The sequence below is a fragment of the Salvelinus namaycush genome, chromosome 17 (genome assembly GCF_016432855.1).
Source record: "Salvelinus namaycush isolate Seneca chromosome 17, SaNama_1.0, whole genome shotgun sequence".
Lineage (NCBI taxonomy): Eukaryota > Metazoa > Chordata > Actinopteri > Salmoniformes > Salmonidae > Salvelinus > Salvelinus namaycush.
The window spans coordinates 12228695-12254221 of NC_052323.1; the positions used below are offsets into that span (position 1 = coordinate 12228695).

Genomic DNA, 25527 nt, shown 5'->3' on the forward strand with positions numbered 1-25527 from the left:
ACCAGCAAAAGATATACATTTTTTCACTAACCTTCTCAAACTTCTTCAGATGACAGTCCTATAACATCATATTACACAATACATATAGAGTTTGTTCGAAAATGTGCATATTTAGCGGCACAAATCGTGGTTATACAATGAGAATAGTAGCCAAGCTGCCAACAAAATGTCGGGAGAAATCTTGGGAGAGGCACCTAATGTAATCATTAACTAATCATAAACTTGACTAAAAAATACAGGTTGGACAGCAAATGAAAGATACATTAGTTCTTAATGCAACCGCTGTGTTAGATTTTTTAAATTAACGTTACTACGACATACAGCGTGCGTTAAAGCGAGACCGCACCGAAATTAATGGCGGAATTGGAGTTTTACATTTTTCAACAGAACAACGAATTAACATCATAAATAGTTCTTACTTTTTGATGAGCTTTCATCAGAATCTTGGGCAAATTGTCCTTTGTCCAAAAGAATCGTTGCTCGGTTGTAGATTGTCGCCTTCAACTTTGGAATTAGCAGTAAACATTAGCCATGTGGCCCAGACGTGCCCAACTCACTAGAACGCAGCACAAAGAAATATCCGAAAATCGCAATATACTGATATAAACTGATATAACTCGGTTTAAAATAACAACATTATGATGTCTTTAACACCTATATCGAATAAAATCAGAGCCGGATATATCTAAGGCCTATAACGGTAGCTTTCCAGAACGCCATCCTGAGGTCTGTCTTGCGTCATGGCGAATGTTGAAAAGACTGCACCCCACGTTCCAAAACCCTTTATATGGCCTCAGATCTGCCTAGCAACATCATTCCAATTCTCACTATTTGCTGACATCTAGGGGAAGGTGTATGCAGTGCATCTCGACCAATAGAAGACATGCAAATTAATAAACTGACCTCAGAACAGCCTGCCTGATTTCAGATTTCTCACTTCCTCACAGGAAAATTGCTCCAACTTGAGTTCTGTTTTACTCACAGATATAATTCAAACGGTTTTAGAAACTAGAGAGTGTTTTCTATCCAATAGTAATAATAATATGCATATTGTACGAGCAAGAATTGAGTACGAGGCAGTTTAATTTGGGAACGAAATTTTTACAAAGTGAAAACAGCACCCCCTATTGAGAAAAGGTTTTAACATGTAAAATGATTTTGGAAGAATTTCCATCTATTTTGACAGAAATTGAAAGGAGAGGGAGACAACGATGGAGGGAAATGCACAATAGCAGTGGGGTCGGCATTCATGCCCTTCATAACACAGACCGTGGGGGTACAAGCAAGACCAGTATTGATTGTTATTTTATATGGTTTACATATCTATATCTGACACATCTGGCTTTCATGCTCTCTAACCTCCTCTCTAGCTTCTCATGTTGTGTTGTTGTGGCTGACTTCTCCTCATATACAGCACATGTTGTGTTGTTGTGGCTAACTCCTCCTCATCTATAGCTCGTGTTGCTGTGGCTGACTTCTACTCATGAACTCAGCAAAAAAAGAAACATCCTCTCACTGTCAACTGTGAAATGGCCCTAGCCCTCACCCTCCGATCCAACAGGTCCCAGATGTGCTCAATGGGATTGAGATCCGGACTCTTCGCTGGCCATGGCAGAACACTGACATTCCTGTCTTGCAGGAAATAACGCACAGAACATCACACACATATACAGCACGTGTTGTGTTGTTGTGGCTAACTTCTACTCATGAACTCAGCAAAAAAAGAAACATCCTCTCACTGTCAACTGCGTTTATTTTCAGCAAACTTAACATGTGTAAATATTTGTATGAACATAACAAGAATCAACAACTGAGATATAAACTGAACAAGTTCCACAGACATGTGACTAACAGAAATTGAATAATGTGTCCCTGAACAAAGGGGTGGTCAAAATCAAAACTAACAGTCAGTATCTGGTGTGGCCACCAGCTGCATTAAGTACTGCAGTGCATCTCCTTCTCATGGACGGCACCAGATTTGCCAGATCTTGTTGTGAGATTTTACCCCACTCTTCTACCAATGGTCTTGCAAGTTCCTGGACATTTCTGGGGGAAATGGCCCTAGCCCTCACCCTCCGATCCAACAGGTCCCAGACGTGCTTAATGGGATTGAGATCCGGACTCTTCGCTGGCCATGGCAGAACACTGACATTCCTGTCTTGCAGGAAATCATGCACAGAACGAGCAGTATGGCTTGTTGTCATGCTGGGGGGTCATGCTGGAGGGTCATGTCAGGATGAGCCTGCAGGAAGGGTACCACATGAGGGAGGAGGATGTCTTCCCTGTAACGCACAGCGTTGAGACTGCCTGCAATGACAACAAGTTCAGTCCGATGATGCTGTGACACACCGCCCCAGACCATGACGGACCCTACACCTCCAAATCAATCCCGCTCCAGAGTACAGGCCTCTGTGTAACACTCATTCCTTCGACAATAAACGCGAATCCGACCATCACCCCTCGTGAGACAAAACCGCGACTCGCCAGTGAAGAGCAATTTTTGCCAGTCCTGTCTGGTCCAGCGACGGTGGATTTGTGCCCATAGGCAACGTCTTGCCGGTGATGTCTGGTGAGGACCTGCCTTACAACAGGCTTACAAGCCCTCAGTCCAGCCTCTCTCAGCCTATTGCGGACAGTCTGAGTACTGATGGAGGGATTGTGCGTTCCTGGTGTAACTCGGGCAGTTGTTGTTGCCATCCTGTATCTGTCCCGCAGGTGTGATGTTCAGATGTACCGATCCTGTGCAGGTGTTGTTACAAGCAGGGACCCTGGGCATCTTTCTTTTAGTGTTTTTCAGTCAGTAGAAAGGACTCTTTAGTGTCCTAAGTTTTCATAACTGTGACCTTAGTTGCCTAGTGTCTGTAACCTATTATTTTCTTAACTACCGTTCCACATGTTCATGTTCATTAATTGTTTATGGTTCATTGAACAAGCATGGGAAACAGTGTTTAAACCCTTGACAATGAAGATCTTTGAGGTTAATTGGATTTTTACGAATTATCTTTGAAAGACAGGGTCCTGAAAAAAGGGGTGTTTATATAGCTCATGTTGTGTTGTTGTGGCTAACCTCTCCTTATATATAGCTCATGTTGTGTTGTTGTTGCAAACTTGTCCTCATAAATAGCTCATGTTGTGTTGTTGTGAATAACTTATCCTCATATATAGCGCATGTTGTGTTGTTGTGGCTAACTTCTCCTCAAATATAGCTCATGTTGTGTTGTTGTGGCTAACTTCTCCTCATATATAGCTCATGTTGTGTTGTTGTGGCTAACTTCTCCTCATATATAGCTCATGTTGTGTTGTTGTGAATAACTTCTCCTTATATATAGCTCATGTTGTGTTATTGTGGCTAAATTCTCTTCATTTATAGTTCATGTTGTGTTGTTGTGGCTAACGTCTCCTCATATTTATCATGTTGTGTTGTTGTGGAAAACTTCTCCTTGTATTTAGCTCATGTTGTATTGTTGAAGCTAACTTCTCCTCGTGTGTAGCTCATGTTGTTGAAGCTGACTTATCCTCATTTGTTGTGTTGTTGTGGATATCTTGTCCTCATAAATAGCTCATGTTGTGTTGTTGTGGCTAACTTCTCCTCAAATATAGCTCATGTTGTGTTGTGGCTAACTTCTCCTCAAATATAGCTCGTGTTGTGGCTAACTTCTCCTCAAATATAGCTCACGTTGTTGTGGCTGACTTCTCCTCATTTATAGCTCATGGTGTGTTCTTGTGGCTAACTTCTCCTCAAATATAGCTCACGTTGTTGTGGCTAACTTCTCCTCAAATATAGCTCACGTTGTTGTGTCTAACTTCTCCTCAATTACAGCTTATGTTGTGTTGTTGTGGATAACTCTTCATGTATAGCTCATGTTGTTGTGGCTAACGTCTCCCCATATTTAGCTCATGTTGTGTTGTTGTGACTAACTTCTCCTCATATATCTCATATTGTGTTGTTGTGGCTAACTCCTCCTCGTGTATAGCTCATGTTGTGGCTAACTTTTCCTCATATGTAGCTCATGTTGTGTTGTTTTGGCTAACTTCTCCTCATATAGAGCTCATGTTGTGTTGTTTTGGCTAATTTGTCCTTTTATATGTATTATGTTATGCTGTTTTGGCTAACTCCTCCTCATGTATAGCTCATGTTGTGATGTTGTGGCTAACTCCTCATGTATAGTTCATGTTGTTGTGGTTAACTTGTCCTCAAATATAGCTCACGTTTTTGTGGCTGACTTATCCTCATATATTGTTCATGTTGTTTTGTTTTGGATAACTCTTCCTCGTGTATAGCTCATGTTGTGGCTAACTTCTCCCCATATATAGCTCATGTTGTGTTGTTGTGGCTAACTTCTCCTCATATATAGCTGATGTTGTGTTGTTGTGGCCAAATTCTCCTCATATATAGCTCATGTTGTTGTGGCTGACTTCTCCACATATATAGCTCATGCTGTGTTGTTGTGGCTAACCTCTCCTCATATATAGCTCATGTTGTGTTGTTGTGGCTAACTCCTCCTCATGTATTGCTCATGTTGTTGTCACTAACTTCTCCTCAAATATAGCTTATGTGTCACGTTCCTGACCTGTTTTCCATTGTTTTTGTATGTGTTTAGTTGGTCAGGGCGTGAGTTGGGGTGGGCATTCTATGTTATGTGTTTCTATGTTGGGTTAAATGTGTTGCCTGATATGGTTCTCAATTAGAGGCAGGTGTTTGACATTTCCTCTGATTGAGAACCATATTAAGGTAGGCTGTTCTCACTGTTTGTTTGTGGGTGATTGTCTTCCGTGTTTGTGTTCGTCACCACACGGGACTGTTTCGTTTGTTTAGTCTGTTCCTGTTCGTGCGTTCTTCTTGTTATGTAAGTTCTCATGTTCAGGTCTGTTTAACGTCGTTTGTTGTTTTGTAGTTTGTTCAAGTGTATTTTCGTCATCGTTATTCTTTTCTTTATTAAATTCATTATGTATTCATCACCCGCTGCGCCTTGGTCCGCTCATTCACCACAAGACGACCGTTACATTATGTTGATGTGGCTGACTTCTCCTCATTTATAACTCGTTGTGTTGTTGTGGCTATCTTCTCCTCATATATAGCTCATGTTCTGTCTAACTTCTCCTCAATTACAGCTTATGGTGTTGTGGATAACTCTTCCTCATGTATAGCTCATGTTGTTGTGGCTATCTTCTCCTCATATATAACTCATGCTGTGTTGTTGTGGCTAACCTCTCCTCATATATAGCTCATGTTGTTTTCTTGTGGCTAACTTCTCCTCATAGCATATCAAATCAAAGTTTATTTGTCATGTGCGCCAAATACTACAGGTGTAGACCTTACAGTGAATTGGTTACTTACAGGCTCTAACCAATAGTGCAAAAAAGGTAGTAGGTGAACAATGGATAAGTACAGAAATCAAACAGTAAAAAGACTGAAAAAAAACAGTAACGAGGCTATATACAGTAGCGAGGCTGTAAAAGTAGCGAGGCTACATACAGACACCGGTTAGTCACTTCATGTTGTGTTGTTGTGGCTAACTTCTCATTTACAGCTTATGTTGTGTTGTGGATAACTCTTCCTCATGTAATGCTCGTGTTGTTTTGGCTAACTCCTCCTCATGTATAGCTCATGTTGTGTTGTGGCTAACTTCTCCTCATATATAGCTCATGTTGTGTTGTTGTGGCAAACTTGTCCTCATAAATAGCTCATGTTGTGTTGTTGTGGCTAACTTCTCCTCAAAAATAGTGCATGATGTTGTGGTTGACTTCTACTCATATATAGCTCATGTTGTGGCTAACTCCTCCTCATGTATAGCTCATGTTGTGTTGTTGTGAATAACTTATCCTCATATATAGCTCATGTTGTGTTGCTGTAGGTAACTTGTCCTCAAAAATAGCTCATGTGTTGTTGTGGCTAACTCCTTCTCATATATAGCTCTTGTTGTGTTGTTGTGGCTAACTCCTCCTCGTGTATAGCTCATGTTGTGTTGTTGTGGCTAACTCCTCCTCGTGTATAGCTCGTGTTGTGGCTAACTCCTCCTCGTGTATAGCTCATGTTGTGTTGTTGTGGCTAACTCCTCCTCGTGTATAGCTCATGTTGTGTTGTTGTGGCTAACTTTTCCTCATATGTAGCTCGTGTTTTGGCTAACTTCTCCTCATATATAGCTCATGTTGTGTTGTTTTGGCTAATTTGTCCTTTTATATGTATTATGTTATGCTGTTGTGGCTAACTCCTCCTCAAAAATAGTGCATGATGTTGTGGTTGACTTCTACTCATATATAGCTCATGTTGTGGCTAACTCCTCCTCATGTATAGCTCATGTTGTGTTGTGAATAACTTATCCTCATATATAGCTCATGTTGTGTTGTGGCTAACTCCTCCTCGTGTATAGCTCATGTTGTGTTGTTGTGGCTAACTCCTCCTCGTGTATAGCTCATGTTGTGTTGTTGTGGCTAACTTTTCCTCATATGTAGCTCGTGTTTTGGCTAACTTCTCCTCATATATAGCTCATGTTGTGTTGTTTTGGCTAATTTGTCCTTTTATATGTATTATGTTATGCTGTTGTGGCTAACTCCTCCTCAAGAATAGCTCATGTTGTTGTGGCTTGCATCTCATATATACATCTCATGTTGTGGCTAACTTCTCCTCATATATAGCTCATGTTGTTGTGGCTGACTTAACCTCATATATTGTTCATGTTGTTTTGGATAACTCTTCCTCGTGTATAGCTCATGTTGTGGCTAACTTCTCCCCATATATAGCTCGTGTTGTGGCTAACTTCTCCTCATATTTAGCTGATGTGTTGTTGTGGCCAAATTCTCCTCATATATAGCTCATGTTGTTGTGGCTGACTTCTCCACATATATTACTCATGCTGTGTTGTTGTGGCTAACCTCTCCTCATATATAGCTCATGTTGTGTTGTTGTGGCTAACTCCTCCTCATGTATTGCTCATGTTGTCACTAACTTCTCCTCAAATATAGCTTGTGTTGTTGTGGCTGACTTCTCCTCATTTATAACTCATGTTGTGTCTAACTTCTCCTCAATTACAGCGTATGTTGTTGTGGATAACTCTTCCTCATGTTGTTGTGGCTAACTTCTCATTTACAGCTTATGTTGTGTTGTTGTGGATAACTCCTCATGTAATGCTCATGTTGTGTTGTGGCTAACTTCTCCTCATGTATAGCTCATGTGTTGTTGTTGTGGCTAACTTCTCCTCAAAAATAGCTCATGTTGTGTTGTTGTGGCTAACTTCTCCTCATATATAGCTCATGTTGTGTTGTTGTGGCTAACTTCTCCTCATATATAGCGCATGTTGTGGCTAACTTCTCCTCATATATAGCTCGTGTTGTGGCTGACTTCTCTTTATATATAGCTCGTGTTGTGGCTGACTTCTCTTCATATACATGAACAATATAAATAAATACAACTAAAGTCAAGGTTGATCGCCTGTCTTCTGTAGTTGTTCCTGCATACTGAATACTTGTCATTCCTGCCTACTGAATATTGAATACTAGTTGTTCCTGAATGCTGAATTGTAGTTGTTCCTGCATACTGAATATTGAATACAAGTTGTTCCTGCATACTGAATATTGACTATTAGTTGTTCCTGCATACTGAATACTGAATAATAGTTGTTCCTACATACTGAATATTGAATACTAGTTGTTCCTGCATACTGAATTTCGGGAATACTAGTTGTTCCTGCCAATACCAGCACCTGGATTTAGAGCAGGGCTCTCCAACCCTGTTCCTGGTGAGCTACCCTCCTGTAGGTTTTCACTCCAACCCTGTTCCTGGTGAGCTACCCTAATGTAGGTTTTCACTCCAACCCTGTTCCTGGTGAGCTACCCTCCTGTAGGTTTTCACTCCAACCCTGTTCCTGGTGAGCTACCCTGCTGTATGTTTTCACTCCAACCCCAGTTGTAAGTAACCTGATTCAGCTTATAAACAAGCTAATAATTAGGATCAGGTTTTCTAGATTATGGTTTGAGTGAACCTACAGGATGGTAGCTGTGTAGGAACAGGGTTGGAGAGCCCTGATCAAGATGCCTGCTGTGCACAGGGTTTCCTCTGTTTATATATGTATAACTCTGTTGTGTTTTTGCAGGGTGAACGCTACATGGCCCATGGTCGACTACGAGAGGAGTCCACTCTCAGAAAACCTATCCAACACCCTACCAGGTACCAGGTAAGAAGAAAGAAAGAACTAAAGAAAGAAGAGGGGTGTGGAAGGGTAATGGGTGAGAAAGTCAGAGGGAAATGGGGGGCACAGAAGGAAAGAGAATGATAGAGCTAGGGAGAAATATACAATTATCGAGACAGATAGATGCTGAGACCGTCTGCATATCGGTTTAACGCGATGCCGAGAAATGGAGTGAGTGGAAGCAGGTACTGGCCCAGTAAAGGAGTGTGGAGTGAGAGACTGAATTGGGACAATAGATGGAATGGAATGAGGGAAGGTCTTTCTGTCCTCTACCTTTGCCCTATGAGACATCTTCTCTCTTCCTCTGTCGTGAGAGGTCATTCTATTGTCTCTCACACAACATGTTGCTTCTCTATAAAAGCCTTTCTCCTGACACACAAACACATCCATGCACACACACAAACACATCCATTCTCACACACACACATGCCCCCCCCCCCCCCCCCCCCCCCACACACACACACTGCATTTGGTATGTCAGGCCAGCTTATCACTGAGTGTGTATGTAATGCATGCAGGGCTACAAGTATTGACGGGTTCCCAGAGAGTAGGTCTTAAGGCATCCACATGCAGTGGTGTAAAATACTTACAGTTGAAGTCGGAAGCTTACATACACCCTAGCAAAATACATTTAACCTATTTGGGCTAGTGGGCAGTATTTTGACGTCCAGATGAAAAGTGCCCAAAGTAAACTGCCTATTACTCAGGCCCAGAAGCTAGGATATGCATATAATTGGTAAATTTGGATATAAAACAATCTAAAGTTTCTAAACTGTTAAAATGATGCCTGTGAGTGGACAAACCATCCCAAAACAAAAAATATCAGCCTACCACTGTTTCCAATGGCTGTTTATCATGTTTATTATGAGGCGAAATCCTCCCAGATTGCAGTTCCTAGGGCTTCCACTAGATGTCAACAGTCTTTATAAAGAGTTTTAGGTTGGTTCTTGGAAAAATGAGCTAGAATTTGTAGTTTTTCTAAGTGTCTCCCATTTTGGCTGCAGTGTTTTCATGCGCGTGGATGAGAGCGCATTCTTTGTTTATCTTCGGTAAAGACAATAACGATTCTCCGTCTTAAATTGTATCGTTTATTTCCGTATTAGGGTACCTGAGGTTTGATTAAAACGTTGTTTGACATGTTTGGTGAAGTTTATTGGTAACGTTTGGGATTCATTTTGTATGCATTTTGAAGGAGGGAAACCGGTGGATTATTGAATGAAGCGCGCCAGCTAAACTGAGTTTTTGGGTATAGAAAGAAGGACTTTATCGAACAAAAGGACCATTTATGATGTAGCTGGGACCTTTTGGAATGCCAATAGAAGAAGATCTTCAAAGGTAAGGCATTTATTATATCGCTATTTCTGACTTTCCTGGCACACCTGCCTGGTTGAAAAATGTTTTTCATGCTTTTGTATGCGGGGCGCTGTCCTCAGATAATCGCATGGTGTGCTTTCGCCGTAAAGCCTTTCTGAAATCTGACACAGTGGCTGGATTAACCTGTCTAGCCCCTGCGTTCCGCTAGCGGAACTCCTCCCACATTCCACTGAAAAGGCAGAGCACGAAATTCAAAAAAGATTTTTTAGAAATATTTAACTTTCACACATTAACAAGTCCAATACGGCAAATGAAAGATACACATCTTGTGAATCCAGTCAACATGTCCGATTTTTAAAATGTTTTACAGCGAAAACAGCACGTATATTTATGTTAGCTCACCACCAAATACAAAGAAGGACAGACATTTTTCACAGCACAGGTAGCATGCACAAAGCCAACCTAACTAACCAAGAACCAACCAAACTAACCAAGAAACAACTTCATCAGATGACAGTCTTATAACATGTTACACAATAAATCTATGTTTTGTTCGAAAAATGTGCATATTTGAGGTATAAATCAGTTTTACATTGCAGCTACCATCAGAGCTACCGTCAAAAATAGCACCGACGCAGCCAGAGCAATTATAGAGACCAACGTGTATTACCTAATTACTCATCATAAAACATTTCTTAAAAATACACAGCGTACAGCAATTGAAAGACACAGATCTTGCGAATCCAGACAATATTTCAGATGTTCTAAGTGTTTTACAGCGAAAACACAATATAACGTTATATTAGCTTAGCACAATAGCAAACATCACAATAGCTCACAATAGCATTGATTCAAGCCAAACATAGCCATTACGTATAAACCACCAAAAGATATTAATTTTTTCACTAACCTTCTCAGAATTCTTCAGATGACAGTCCTATAACATCATATTACACAATCCATATAGAGTTTGTTCGAAAATGTGCATATTTAGCGGCACAAATCGTGTTATACAATCAGAAAAGTAGCAAAGCTGCCAGGAAAATGGCAGGAGAAATCTTTGAAGAGGCGCCTAATCTAATCAGTAACTATTCCAAAACTTGACTAAAAAATACAGGTTGGACAGCAATTGAAAGACAAATTAGTTCTTAATGCAATCGCTGAATTACATTTTTAAAATTATCGTTACTGCGCAATACAGGCTGCGATAACGCAATGCTATACTGCAAGAAATGGCGTCTCATACATTTTACTTTTAACAACAGAACAATTAATTAAAAGCATAAAGACTGCTTACTATTAGCTGAGCTTCAATCAGAATCTTGGGCAAGGTGTCCTTTCTTCAAAACAATCGTCTTTTGGCTGAAAGATGTCCTCTTGTCCAGTCGAATTAGCCGCTGTTGGTGTTTCATTTACTGGAGAGTGAGACCAAATCATGGACACTGGACAGAGTGGAATCAAGTATAGCAAAAGGCAGTTTATTAAAGTCAAAGATATCTTGTCTGGTAGTTTAGCGTGACACGGACCTAATCATATGGCTCTTAAGGAGTCAGCTGAAAAGGGTACCTAAACAGAGATTACAGCAGATTTTATACATGGAACAATGAAGAGATTCTACCTACGTGTTGGTCTTCTGACTGGTCCTGAAGAGTTGGAGGCGGGTCTGCTCTGGCCATAGCAGTAGCCCCATTGGTGCACAGCAGAGTCCTCTGCTCTTGGCACCCGACCAGTAGAGAGGGGAGTGAAGTGTGTGTGTTCATGCGATGTTGAAATATTTGTGTGTCCAGGAGTCATGAGATGGGGAACTGTAACTGGCCGTTACTGTCTGGGGCTAGGGGGTTTCCTGATTAGAGGGATGTGAGCAATTACTTAAGTCAGGCGGTTTAGTTTTGGCGCTCTATAACTGTTTTGTGCGGTTAGCATCCTTGAGACACTGAAGAACCATTGTGTAAATGGGGAACCTTGTGTTGTGCAACATCAGTCTTGTGCCTTAGTCATGGTGTGTTGTGCAAGCTTTTAATCCTATGGTCACAAGCAGGCTCTAAATCAGCCTAGGCCACCTAAATCATGTTTAATATATGTGCTTGATTTATGAGCTATGTATATGAATATATGTATATATGACACCGCTAAACGTTAGCCACCCACTGGAGAGGTGCCCAACAAATGGAAGCGCATGGCATTGAAATCCCAGAAAATCGCTATAAACTGCTATAAGTCGGTTTAAATTAACTACCTTATGATGTCTTTAACACCTATAACGAATACAAACATGACTGGAGATATAGAAATACTAAAACGAAAGCGTTTGCAGGACGCCATTCTGATGTCTTCATGCGCCAAGCGCACTGTTGAAAAGAACGGTACTTCCGGTTCCACGTCTAATATAAGTTCCCAGATTGCGCAATCGACTCCATTCAAAGTCTCACCGCTTACTGACATCTAGAGGAAGGCGTATGCAGTGCATGTACCCTCATAGCTTGCATGGGGACTTATAAACTGATCTCAGAACAGGGACATGGATTTATGAAATCTCACTCCCTGACAGGAAAAGTGCTGCAGAAGGAGTTCTGTTTCACTCAGAGAAATAATTCAAACGGTTTTAGAAACTAGAGAGTGTTTTCTATCCAATAGTAATAATAATATGCATATTGTACGAGCAAGAATTGAGTATGAGGCCGTTTAAATTGTGAACGATTTTCCCCCAAAGTGTAAATAGCGCCCCCTATCATCAACAGGTTAACAAGACGTTAACCTTTCTAGGACACACGTTCCGCTAGCGGAACCCCACCCCCACAACATTCCGCTGAAAAGGCAGCGCGGGAAATTCAAAAATATTTTTTTGAAATATGTACCTTTCACACATTAACAAGTCCAATACAGCAAATGAAAGATAAACATCTTGTTAATCTACCCATCGTGTCCGATTTTTAAAAAAATGCTTTACAGCGAAAACACAACATATGATTACGTTAGATCACCGCCAAGTCCAAAAAACACACAGCCATTTTCCCAGCCAAAGATGGCAGTCACAAAAAGCAGAAATAGAGATAAAATGAATCACTAACCTTTGATGATCTTCATCAGATGACACTCATAGGACATCATGTTACACAATACATTTATTTTTTGTTCGATAATGTGCATATTTATATCCAAAAATCTTAGTTTACATTGGCACCATGTTCAGAAATGCCTCCAAAATATCCGGAGAAATTGCAGTGTGCCACATCAAATAACAGAAATACTCATCATAAACTTTGATGAAAGATACATGTTTTACATAGAATTAAAGATACACTTGTTCTTAATGCAACCGCTGTGTCAGATTTCAAAAAAACTTTACGGAAAAAGCACACCATGCAATAATCTGAGACGGTGCTCAGATATAAATAACATTTCTCTGTAAACAGAAATACGAAATTACATCATAAATATTCCCTTACCTTTGATGATCTTCATCAGAATGCACTCCCAGGAATCCTAGTTCCACAATAAATTGTTGTTTTGTTCGATAATGTCAATTATTTATGTCCAAGTAGCTACTTTTGCTAGCGCGTTTAGTACACATTTCCAAACGCTTGTGCATGTCCCGCATAACGTCGGACGAAAACTTAAAGTTATATCACAGGTCGAATAAACTTGTCAAACTAAGTAGAGAATCAATCTTCAGGATGTTATCATATATATCCAATAACGTTCCAACCGGAGCATTCCTTCGTGTCTGTAGAAGTTATGGAACGCAAGGCGATATCATGAGGAAAGTGCATGACCAGGAACTGGCAATCTGCCAGACCACTGTCTCATTCCCCTCTCATCTGGCCCCACAACACAGTATAAACTTCATTCAACGTTCTACAGACTGTTGACATCTAGTGGAAGGCGTAGGAAGTGCAAACAAATCCATATCTTCCTGGGATTTGAATAGGCGATGAGTTGAACATCAACCAGCCTCAGAATTTCCACTTCCTGTTTCGAAGTTTGCCTGCCATATGAGTTCTGTTATACTCACAGACATAATTCAAACAGTTTTAGAAACTTCGGGGTGTTTTCTATCCAATAGTAATAATAATATGCATATATTAGCATCTGGGACAGAGTAGGAGGCAGTTCAATTTGGGCACGCTATTCATCCAAAGTGAAAATGCTGCCCCCTATCCCTAAAAAGTTCAGCTTTATTTTGATGTATGACACTTGTATTTTCATGAATGTTAAATAATTATATTTCTGTCATTTGAATTTCGCGCTCTGCAATTTCATCGGATGTTGTCGAGGTGGGTCGCTAGCGCAACGCCTGCGCCAGAAAGGTTAAACTCTATTTTTCACAATTCCTGACATTTAATACTAGGTCAGTTAGGATCACCACTTTATTTAAAAAATGTGAAATGTCAAAACAATAGTGGAGAGAATGATTTATTTCAGCTTACATTTCTATCAACATATTCCCAGTGGGTCAGAAGTTTACATACACTCAATTAGTATTTGGTAGCATTGCCTTTAAATTGTTTAACTTGGGTCAAACGTTTCGGGCAGCCTTCCACAAGCTTCCCACAATCATTTGGGTGAACTTTGGCCCATTCCTCCTGACAGAGCTGCTGTAACTGAGTCAGGTTTGTAGGACTACTTGCTCGCACACACTTTTTCAGTTTTGCCCACAATTTTTTATAGGATTGAGGTCAGGGCTTTGTGATGACCACTCCAATACCTTGACTTTGTTGTCCTTAAAACCTCTTAGTGCAAAAATCCCTCTAGTGGGATCAAATTCGACAACATCCGGTGAAATCGGAGCGCGCCAAATTCAAAATACAAAATCGTAATATTAAACATTCATGAAAATACAAGTGTCCTATATCATTTAAAAGCTTAACTTCTTGTTAATCCAGCCGCTTGTCAGATTTCAAAAAGATTTTACGGCGAAAGCATACCATGCGATTATCTGAGGACAGCGCCCCGCATACAAAAGCATGACAAAAAAATTCCAAACCAGCACAGGTGTCACAAGTCAGAAATTGCGATAAAATAAATCACTTACCTTTGAAGATCTTCCTCTGTTTGCAATCCCAAGTGTACCAGCTACACAGCAAATGGTTGTTTTGTTCGATAGTCCTTCTTTATATCCCAAAAAAGTCAGCTTAGTTGGCGCTCTTGATTCAGTAATCCACCTGTTTCCCTTGTTCAAAATGCATACAAAGGAATCCCAAAAGTTACCAATAAACTTAGTTCAAACAAGTCAAACAACATTTCTAATCAATCCTCAGGTACCCTAATATGTAAATAAACAATCAAATTTAAGACGGAGAATAGTATGTTCATTACCGGAGATAAATAACGAAGTGCGCGCCCTCATCCACGCACGTCACAATAGTACAGTAAAAATGGGAGCCACCTAGAAATACTACAAATTCTAGCTCATTTTTCAAAAAACAAGCCTGAAACTGTTGGATGGGCAGACACCTCAAAAAAAAAATCTGGATGGATTCTCCTCGGGTTTTTGCCTGCCATATCAGTTCTGTTATACTCACAGACATTATTCTAACAGTTTTAGAAACTTCAGAGTTTTCTATCCAATACTACCAATTATATGCATATCCTAGCTTCTGGGCCTGAGTAACAGGCAATTTACTTTGGTAACAGGCAATACCGAATACTGCCACCGGCCCTCAAGAAGTTAAGCCATTTTGCCACAACTTTGGAAGTATGCTTGGGGTCATTCTCCATTTAGAAGACCCATTTGCCACCAAGCTTTAACTTCCTGACTGATGTCTTGAGATGTTGCTTCAATATATCCACATAATTTTCCATCCTCATGATGACATCTATTTTGTGAAGTGCACCAGTCCCTCCTGCAGCAAAGCACCCCACAACATGATTGCTGCCACCCCCGTGCTTCACGGTTGGGATGGTGTTCTTCGGCTTTCAAGCCTCCCCCTTTTTCCTCCAAACATAACGATGGTCATTATGGCCAAACAGTTCTATTTTTGTTCCATCAGTCCAGAGGACATTTCTCCAAGCTGTACGGACTTTGTCACCATGTGCAGTTGAAAATCGTTGTCTGGCTTTTTATGGCGGTTTTGGAGCTGTGGCTTCTTCCTTGCTGAGCGGCCAGGTCATGTCGATGTAGGACTCGTTTTACTGTGGATATAGATACTTTTGTACCTGTTTCCTCCAGCATCTTCACAAGGTCCTTTGCTGTTGTTCTGGGATTGATTTGCACTTTTCGCACCTAGAGTATGTTCATCTCTAGGAGACAGAACGCATCTCCTTCCTGAGCGGCATGACAGCTGCGTGGTCCCATGGTGTTTATACTTGCATACTATTGTTTGTACAGATGAACGTGGTACCTTCAGGCGTTTGGAAATTGCTCCCCAAGGATGAACCAGACTTGTGGAGGTCTACAAAAAAAAATTCTGAGGTCTTGGCTGATTTCTTTTGATTCTCCCATGATGTCAAGCAAAGAGGCAACTGAGTTTGAAGATAGGCTTTGAAATACATCCACAGGTACACCTTCAATTGTATATTTGTCAGTATATTTGAAACCAAATACTTTTATACTTTTACTCAAGTAGTATTTTACTGGATGACTTTCACTTAGTTTTTAATTTTACATTTTATTTAACCTTTATTTAACTAGGCAGTTATTTTCTATAAAAGTTATCTTTACCTTTACTCAAGTATGACAATTGGATACTTTTTCCAACACTGCTTCAATGTTATTATAGTTTTCTGTTTCTATATTAGTTGTATTTAGTTATAGTTGTATACAAATGTTTCTATTTCATTTTTATATGATTTAATTTCAGTTTTAGTGTTAGGGACAGAAAGTGTGAGAGGCTTGGAGCCAATTGTGTGGTATAGTTGTGTGTTTTTAAAGAGTTTGTTTCTCTTATGTCACTTCCAACTGGGGGCAGTAATTCATAAGGTGATGGGTCAGGTCATAGGTTAGGTTAGGTTAGGCCTTTTCATGACACCAATGCTACGTTGGAGTCATTCCACGTCTCTTTTGATTGGCTGGTAATTTGGTCAAGAAAACAATTGATCTGTCTGGAAACAATTTATCCATTATTGCAATATGGTTTTGGAAACCTTGAACACTCAACTTAATTATCATCACAAAATAACTTTACAAAAGACATCCTCTGTGGTAAAACAGTTAATGTTTTATTTAACACAGCTTCGAGCTGATGGCTTTTTTTTTTGTTCCCACCCGAGTTTCAATTAGCTCAGGAAGTGCCATGCATAACCTCAGTGGGAATCTTTGAGATAAACACGCATAATAAGTGTGTCTTTTGTACTGGTAAAGTTATTTTTGGTTGATAATTAAACTGAGTGTTCAAGGTACATATGAAAGTAGAATTTCCGAGCTTTCCAAAAGCGTATTGCCTGTAGTAATTATCAACGTGTAGATAAAGTGTTGGTACAGTTGCCCCACTGGGGTCAATTGTTCAAATGAGAACCCTATGGCTGTATGGGTTCTCAGGGGCTTAGGTTATGTTTAAATTATAAAATCATTCTCAATGTGACTTGGATTTAAAGGAATAGCGCAGAGACTGGTGCAAAAAAATATGTTGGAAGGTAACTTTCTCTTGCCCATGTTTACACCAATCTAATACTTTTCAGCATTAGTTAGCCACCTAGCAGTTTTTTCCCCTGTTAGCTAATGATAGCTAGTGCTAGTTCAGGGCAGCAGGTAGCCTAGTGGTTAGAGCATTGGGCCAGTAACCGAAATGTTGCTGGATCGAATCCCTGAGTTGACAACGTAATAATCTGTTGTTCTGCCCCTGAACAAGGCAGTTAACCCACTGTTCCTGGTAGGCTGTCATTGTAAATAAGAATTTGTTCTTAACTGACTTGGCTAGTTAAATAAAGGTTAAATAGTGATGAACAAGCAAGGCATTTTTGAAACATGTCCACATTTACCCACCACATTCAGTATCTAGAAAACCCCATTAGAGTATTGCCCAAAGTAAAAAAAAATAATAAAAGCATTCACAAAATTCATGATGGGTTTTATTCGTTTTGGGGTCAGAGATAATAGTTTCAGTAAAGTTTTAGTTTTTCTTATGGGTTTGTTAATTATTTTATTTCAGTTTGCTAAATAGTTTTGTCATGATTAGTTTTAGTTTCGTATAATACCTAGTATAATATTTTCAGCTTTCATAACTCCAAGTCTCTCCTCTCCACCTCTACTCTCCCTTTCATATTTTCTCAACTTTCTGCACTCCTCCCACCCTCCTCTCCCCTCTCCACTCTCTCTCCTCCTGCAGAAGATCATGAAGCGTCTCATTAAGCGGTATGTTCTGAAGGCTCAGGTTGACAGAGAAAATGATGACGTCAATGAAGGTGAATATCTAATCTCCTTCAACGTCGACTTTATGTACCTCACCAGATTCTACCTGACTGGGTTGCTGTTGTGATTGTAACTGTGTGTGTCATTGTGATTGTGACTGGGTTGGTGTTGTCAGTGTAACTGGGTTGGTGTTGTCAGTGTAACTGGGTTGGTGTGGTCAGTGTAACTGGGTTGGTGTGGTCAGTGTGAGTGTAACTGGGTTGGTGTGGTCAGTGTGAGTGTGACCGGGTTGGTGTGGTCAGTGTGAGTGTGACCGGGTTGGTGTGGTCAGTGTGAGTGTGACCGGGTTGGTGTGGTCAGTGTGAGTGTGACCGGGTTGGTGTGGTCAGTGTGAGTGTGACCGGGTTGGTGTGGTCAGTGTGAGTGTGACCGGGTTGCTGTTGTCAGTGTGTGTTGTATCTTAAAATATCACTGGACTAACAGTAGACTTTTATGAGCAAAATATTAAAATGTGTTCTTTTAAGTGAAGATTTGTAATGAGGTAATACTGGACATCTCCAGGCTGATGTGTGTTTCTTTGTGTTTGTTTTGTGTGTTTCATTCATATGTTTTGGTGTTTGTGTGACTGTCTGGCTGTGTTGTTTGTGTCTTATAGGTGAGCTGAAGGAGATCAAGCAGGACATCTCCAGCCTGCGCTATGAGCTCCTGGAGGAGAAGTCTCAGGCCACCGGAGAACTGGCTGACCTCATCACACAACTCAGTGACAAGTTTGTGAAGAACACCAAAAGACCCTGAGAGAGAAGGGGGAGATGGGGAGGGGGAGAGAGGGAAGGGGGATATCTGAAAAGAGACAGAGGGAGAGAAGTGGGAAGAAGGGGATTGAGAAGAGGGGGGGGGGCAAGCTGGTGGACAGAGAAAGAGACAAAGAGAGAAAGTGGGACAGAGGGAAGTGAGAAGAAGAGATGAAGGGGGGAGAGAGACGGAATAGAGAGCAAGGGAGGAGAGGAGGGAGGGAGAGGAGGAGAGATGAGGGTACATAAGGGATGGTTAAGAGTAGAATTCTGACGCAGCGAAGAGAGAGGCCACCCGTCCAAAACACATTAGCTCACCCTACCATGGGAACAGAGAGTGTGAGTGGGAGACAGGGAGAGAACAGAAGTTGAAAAAACACTGATGGTATTTTTACCTGAGGTATTGTTAGGGTGGTTGTACCTGAGGTATTGTTAGGGTGGTTGTACCTGAGGTATTGTTAGGGTGACTGTACCTGAGGTATTGTTAGGGTGACTGTACCTGAGGTATTGTTAGGGTGACTGTACCTGAGGTATTGTTAGGGTGGCTGTACCTGAGGTATTGTTAGGGTGGCTGTACCTGAGGTATTGTTAGGGTGGCTGTACCTGAGGTATTGTTAGGGTGGCTGTACCTGAGGTATTGTTAGGGTGGCTGTACCTGAGGTATTGTTAGGGTGGCTGTACCTGAGGTATTGTGCCGTAAAGCAGTCCACTGTTTCAGGAAGATAAATATAATGAACATTTTTATAGAGTTGGCAATCTAATTAACACATTGTCCAATGTCCATAGGTTCACAAACACTGGAGGAGCACACACACACACACACACTGGGTAAGCTAATTACTGTATAACTCCTAATAAAGTGCTGATTATAAAAAGTGGTCTGTTTATCACATGACAACCTGAACAAACTCAGACTACCATCTGCTTACCTGCAGGACTTTGATTGGTTCTCTCATGGGCACCTAGAATATATTGGTTGTAAACTCCAGCTGTTGAGGGCATGTTGGCGTCAGAACACAGTCTGTACTCAGTCTATGTACCCCACCATGCTCAGAATAAATACACACCTGATGGGACAGTGTAGACTGCACACTGTAAATGTTACTGAAATAACATTTGGAACTTTAAACTCTATCTTTGGTGTGTGTGTGTGTGACTATCTAACTATATGTGTGAGTCACTTTGAAGAGTTCAACGAAAATTGTAATTGTTTGTTAAAAAAACGTAACATTTTCACTCATAGAAACCAAAAAGAATAGAGACTCAATATACTGTATTTTTCACTTGTAGCGGAAAAAAGGGAAAAAAATCTTGTATATTTTGATCTTGAATTAAAAGGAATAAACTGGATATTGTTTTGTCTGATTAATTATGTTTATTAATCAGTCTGGACAACCTGTGATTTTATTGAGCTGAGAAATGTGATGATTGTTCTGTTGTCAGCTCAATCACACGCAGTCAAGCAAGACCGAACCTCTGGCGACCACGTCATTATGTCTGTACGCACTGGCAAGGGCACTGCCACACACACACATGCGCGCACACACGACCAAACACAGATACGCACACACACTGCGCAAACAGTCTGTTCGTGCATTGTGAAAACAGACTGTGGACACACACACCCAACCTGGGCAAATGTTGTGTAGGCCTACACACACACACACACACGGTATACAGTCATCTACTGATGACACACAAGCACAACACAGTACACAAATGCACACACACACAGCACACTCATTTATAATCTATTAATAATTGGTCCATTCCACACAATTCAACATGTCACCTAGCAACTCTACATATGCAACTCAAACATCCCACATCAACTATCTGTGCATTCAGACCTTTTTGTTCAGTGTGTGTGTGTGTGTGTAATTGTTTATTTGCGTGATAACTCACAAAGACTCCCCACATGACCTTGTGGGAACAGTGTGTCACAATGTTATGGATCCCCGTGTTTACCGAGGATGTCCCATCTTCACTCTGTATTCACAATGTTATGGATCCACGTGTTTACCGAGGATGTCCCATCTTCACTCTGTATTCACAATGTTATGGATCCACGTGTTTACCGAGGATGTCCCATCTTCACTCTGTATTCTTTCAATCTGTAATGACGTCTGAATAGTCTGGAGTTAAACAGGCTGGGGTCATGAACTCCTGTAAAAGTCGGCCTTTGAAGTTAATCCATAAAACGTTAACATATACCTGGCCTTGTATGGTATTTTACTAGACAGGAAGACACACAGCTACACAAACACACATGCACGTGCACACACACATACACACACATACACACACGCACACATACACACACACAAACACATATCTCTAGCCCAAAGCTGACCAGTCCATTCTCCATAGCAACTAAGGTGGTCTGGGAGAGATGTGTCTTCCCAGCACAAATAAATTACATTTATTTTATATCTTCACTTCTCTTATTCAACTTCCCTCTGATATCTGTCAGAGCCCCTGGGGTCTTACCCAATTATACCTTGTGTGTGTGTGACAGTAAACCTGCCACCCTCTCTTTGGTGTAGTTTGGAAAGTCCCGGAGGCCCAAGGGAAGGATGTGATTCCTCTCTAACTCTCCTCCTTCCCCATCTATCTCTTTTCACAGAGCAACAACACCCCCTGGCACAGAAGACAGGACTCATTGGATTTGGAGGAGAGATTATGCCCCTGTAACACTGCTCCTGCCTGCAAACCATCTAGGGATTTAGACAACTCAACAGACACACACACACACTCACATCCCCCCTTGACTGCTATCAAGAACACTCACCTCACGTACATCTCACACAAATGATGTGTGGATGAGAAAACACACCACTTGGGATTGAAGAACTAGGAAACACAATTCTGTTGTAGATTCAGAAAATGTAGCCTGCCTATTTTCACCATTTAATAAAAGTAGCGTCATTCTAAGGTTATTACCCTCTATTGTGACAGACTTATAAATAACCTCCAATACCTGGCCGCCAATATCCAATTTCTAGAGAAGTCTTTGTTGATAGTGTCGTCCAGTAGGAATGGGGGGGACCGATAAGAGTGACCACACATACACTGACTATACATTAAGGACACATTCCTAATATTGAGTTGCACCCTTTTGCCCTCAGAACAGACTCAATTCGTCGGGGGATGGACTCTACAAGGTGTCAAAAGAGTTCCACAGGCCCATGTTGACTCCAATGCTTCCCACAGTTGTGTCAAGTTAGTTGGATGTCCTTTGGGTGGTGGACCCTTCTTGATAAACGGGAAACTGTTGAGCATGAAAAACCCAGCAGCGTTGCTGTTCTTGACACACTCAAAACTGCACTCACTACCATACGCCGTTGAAAGGCACTTAAATCTTTTGTCTTGCTGATTGGCACATATACACAATCCATGTTTGAATTGTCTCAAGGCTTTAAAATCCTTCTTTAACCTGTCTCCTCCCCTTCATCTACACTGATCGAAGTGGATTTAACAAGTGACATCAATAAGGGATCATAGCTTTCACCTGGATTCACCTGTTCAGTCTGTCATGGAAAGGGCCTAATGTTTTGTACACTCAGTGTATATTGACTCAACACATGTATACCCATGCTCTGACACAATACAAAGATCTTTATGTGACCTCACACTGACGAAGCATAAAATCCCTGTCTCTGTCTCTTTTACAGAAAAGACTGATGGTTTCCAACCTTGTTAGTGTTCTCTTTTCCCCTCTCTCTCCCCTACCCCTCCTCTCTCTCTCCCCCTCCCTTCCTCCTCTCTCTCCTCTCTCCCTCCCTCCTCCCTCTCTCCCTCCATCTCTTTCTCCTGTCTCCCTCCCTCCCTCTCTGCCTCCCTTCTCTCTCTCCTCTCCCTCCTCTCTCCCTCTATATCGCCCTCTTTCTCTCTCTCCCTCCCACCTTTTACCTTTATCCTTCCCTCCCTCCCTCCCTCCCTCCCTCCCTCCCTCCCTCCCTCCCTCCCTCCTCCTCTCTCTCGCCTCTCTCCCTCACTCTCGCTCCCTCCTCCTCTCTTTCCTCTCTCCCTCCTCCTCTCTCTTTCCTCTCTCTATCGTCTCCCTCCCTCTCCCTCCCCCTCCATCTCTCTCTCCTCTCTCCATCCATCCTCCTCTCTCTCTCTCCCACCTCCTCCCTCCCTCCTCCCCTCTCTTTCCCCTCTCTCTTCTCTCTCCCTCTTTTCCTCTCTCTCCTTCCACCTCTCACTCCTCTCTCCCTCCCTCCTCTCTCCCTCCATCTTCACCTCTCTCTCCTATCTCCCTCCCTCCTCTCTCCCTCCATCTTCACCTCTCTCTCCTATCCCCCTTCCTCTCTCCCTCCCTCCCTCCTCCTCTCTCTCGCCTCTCCCTCCTCTCTCTCTGCTCTCTCCCTCCCTCCTCTCTCTCCTCTCTCCCTCCCTCTTTCCATCTCTCCCTCCCTCCATCTCTCACTCTACTATCTCCCTCCCTATCCCTCCCTCCTCCTCTCTATCCTCTCTCCTTCCCTCCTCCTCTCTCTCTCCCCTCCCTCCCTCCCTCCCTCCCTCCCTCCCTCCCTCCCTCCTCCTCTCTCTCGCCTCTCTCCCTCACTCTCGCTCCCTCCTCCTCTCTTTCCTCTCTCCCTCCTCCTCTCTCTTTCCTCTCTCCACCTCTCTCTATCGTCTCCCTCCCTCTCCCTCCCCCTCCATCTCTCTCTCCTCTCTCCATCCATCCTCCTCTCTCTCTCTCCCACCTCCTCCCTCCCTCCTCCCCTCTCTTTCCCCTCTCTCTTCTCTCTCCCTCTTTCCCTCTCTCTCCTTCCACCTCTCACTCCTCTCTCCCTCCCTCCTCTCTCCCTCCATCTTCACCTCTCTCTCCTATCTCCCTCCCTCCTCTCTCCCTCCTTCCTCCTCTCTCCCTCCCTCCTCCTCTCTCTCGCCTCTCCCTCCTCTCTCTCTGCTCTCTCCCTCCCTCCTCTCTCTCCTCTCTCCCTCCCTCTTTCCATCTCTCCCTCCCTCCATCTCTCTATCCTCTCTCCTTCCCTCCTCCTCTCTCTCTCCCCTCCCTCCCTCCCTCCTCCTCATCTTTCCCTCCCTCCTCCTCATCTTTCCCTCCCTCCTCCTCATCTTTCCCTCCCTCCTCCTCATCTTTCCCTCCCTCCTCTCTACCTATATCCCTCCCTCCTCCTCTCTACCTCCTCTTCTCTCAGGTCTTTGTTTCATTGTCTCTGTCTGGTGTGTGTGTTCGTGCCTATTTGTGTGTGCGTGCATAAATGTGTTTGTGTGGTGACGCTGGAAGCAGTTCAGCAGCATGTAATTAGCTGTGTGCTTATCTCTTCTTAACCAACCAGTGATCCAGCCTAAACCACCCTGTATTCAACAACAGGGACAGAGTAGACACTCGGCTCTGTTTTGCGTCTGCTACTGGTTTGTCTGTGTTCATTAAAGACCAGCCTTGCAGTGTGGTGAGGTGCATGCTAACGAGGTAGCTCTAGTCCGGGGCGCCTCGCACGGCTCACTGGAGCGATCACCTAAACCTCCCCCCGTCCCACATCTCCGTCCCTGACACCGGCTTCTGATATTACGCAGCAGTTTTAGGAAGCCAAAATGGCAGCTGAGCAAAATATCTTACAAGCAAGTGGATCCTCGTTGTGTTGATTTCACGTTGTAAACAAACGTGTCCCTGGCTAGTGTTGATGTTAGCAGGTTCATTGAAAAGGTTAGGGCAAGGAGAGCTGATCCGAGATCAGCTCTTATGGGAGATGGCTGCCATCTCTTCTGGCTTGATGGAACCAAAAATAAAAAATATCTGGGTGAATCCAGTGTACAATCTACTCTGCTTATGACATGCTTTATACTGTATATATGAACCAATGTGGTTAAATCCTGTGGAACAGAAACATTCCTGTGAGTTCAAGAATAAATCAACTTTTAGAACCAAATAGTCTGGAATGGATGGGATTACCATACGAGCACTGTGGGAAAAATACATTCATGAATAATTGGCAATAAAATAAAATAAATGATTTAAAAAGTATTTTAAAGAAACAGAAACGTCTAGTTGTTTCTAGTGAAGTCCCAGAGTGTGTCCGTTTTGAGATGTGTTAGTAGATTGCTGTGGAAGTGAATGGCTCTGACTCTGCAACAGACGAACATCCCACAGTATCTCATGTTTCTGGGAGGATAATCAAGTGACTAATTGTACAGAGCCCCAGCCAGCCAGGGCTGGTGATGTACATTGAGGGAATATCCTCATTTGCAGAGTAAGTTCCAGCCAGGTTAAAGAGGAGGTGGAAGGAAGAAAGGAGGTTAATGATGAACATGGAGAGGAGGAGTCATTTGCATACTGAAACCGTTGTTTGTATGTAACTTGGCTGCAGTGAAACGAGAATCATCAGAGAAGAAAATTAGGCATTGTAACGTGGTTGAAGGCTACTGGTCTATGTTCTCCCTGCTATCAGACTAGTCAATCAAAATCAGTTTCCGGATATTCCGGACAGAGCAAGACAACAAGAGCATCCATCTTTCAATGGACTTAAGCAATGAATTAAACAATGTTCAGTGTGCTAATCAATTAAAATGAAAGAAATGACGAAGGCTTTCTTGTGTTACCTTGATAACTGAACTGAACAGGGTAATCTGTGAGTCAGCATTTTATCAGTGCTAACTGTGTCCCTGTTGTCAGAGCAGCTGTCTGTATCTGTATCTGTCTGTTATTCGTTTTGGGTCTGTTCTGTGTGCTCTAGACTGGTAACAGGGACACTCAGTGCTGATGGCTGTTATCTGCATGAGGGTTGGAGGGACTCAGGGCTTTGTGTACACAACACAGAGAGACGCCTGAACGTGCACACATTGAGTCCCCCAGACAGGCAGCTCTGTCCCTAGCCTGTCTGTTCTGTCCCTAGCCTGTCTGCTCTGTCCCTAGCCTGTCTGTTCTGTCCCTAGCCTGTCTGTTCTGTCCCTAGCCTGTCTGCTCTGTCCCTAGCCTGTC

General features: G+C 42.3%; 1 protein-coding gene across 2 annotated transcripts in view; it reads left to right on the forward strand.

Annotated features, from left to right (window-relative positions):
* The window catches only part of LOC120062014 (short transient receptor potential channel 7), a 67645-nt gene extending 49063 nt beyond the window's left edge, over positions 1 to 18582 (forward strand). Inside the window, exons 9-12 of one of the 2 annotated variants that reach the window (XM_039011813.1) lie at positions 5295 to 5329; positions 8127 to 8171; positions 17765 to 17840; positions 18443 to 18582. In XM_039011813.1, coding sequence (XP_038867741.1) covers positions 5295 to 5329; positions 8127 to 8171; positions 17765 to 17840; positions 18443 to 18582 — 296 coding nt within the window. Of the gene's footprint in view, positions 1 to 5294; positions 5330 to 8090; positions 8172 to 17764; positions 17841 to 18442 lie in introns of both variants that reach the window. The other variant, XM_039011812.1, reaches the window with a different exon arrangement.
* The last annotated feature ends 6945 nt before the right edge of the window (positions 18583 to 25527 follow it).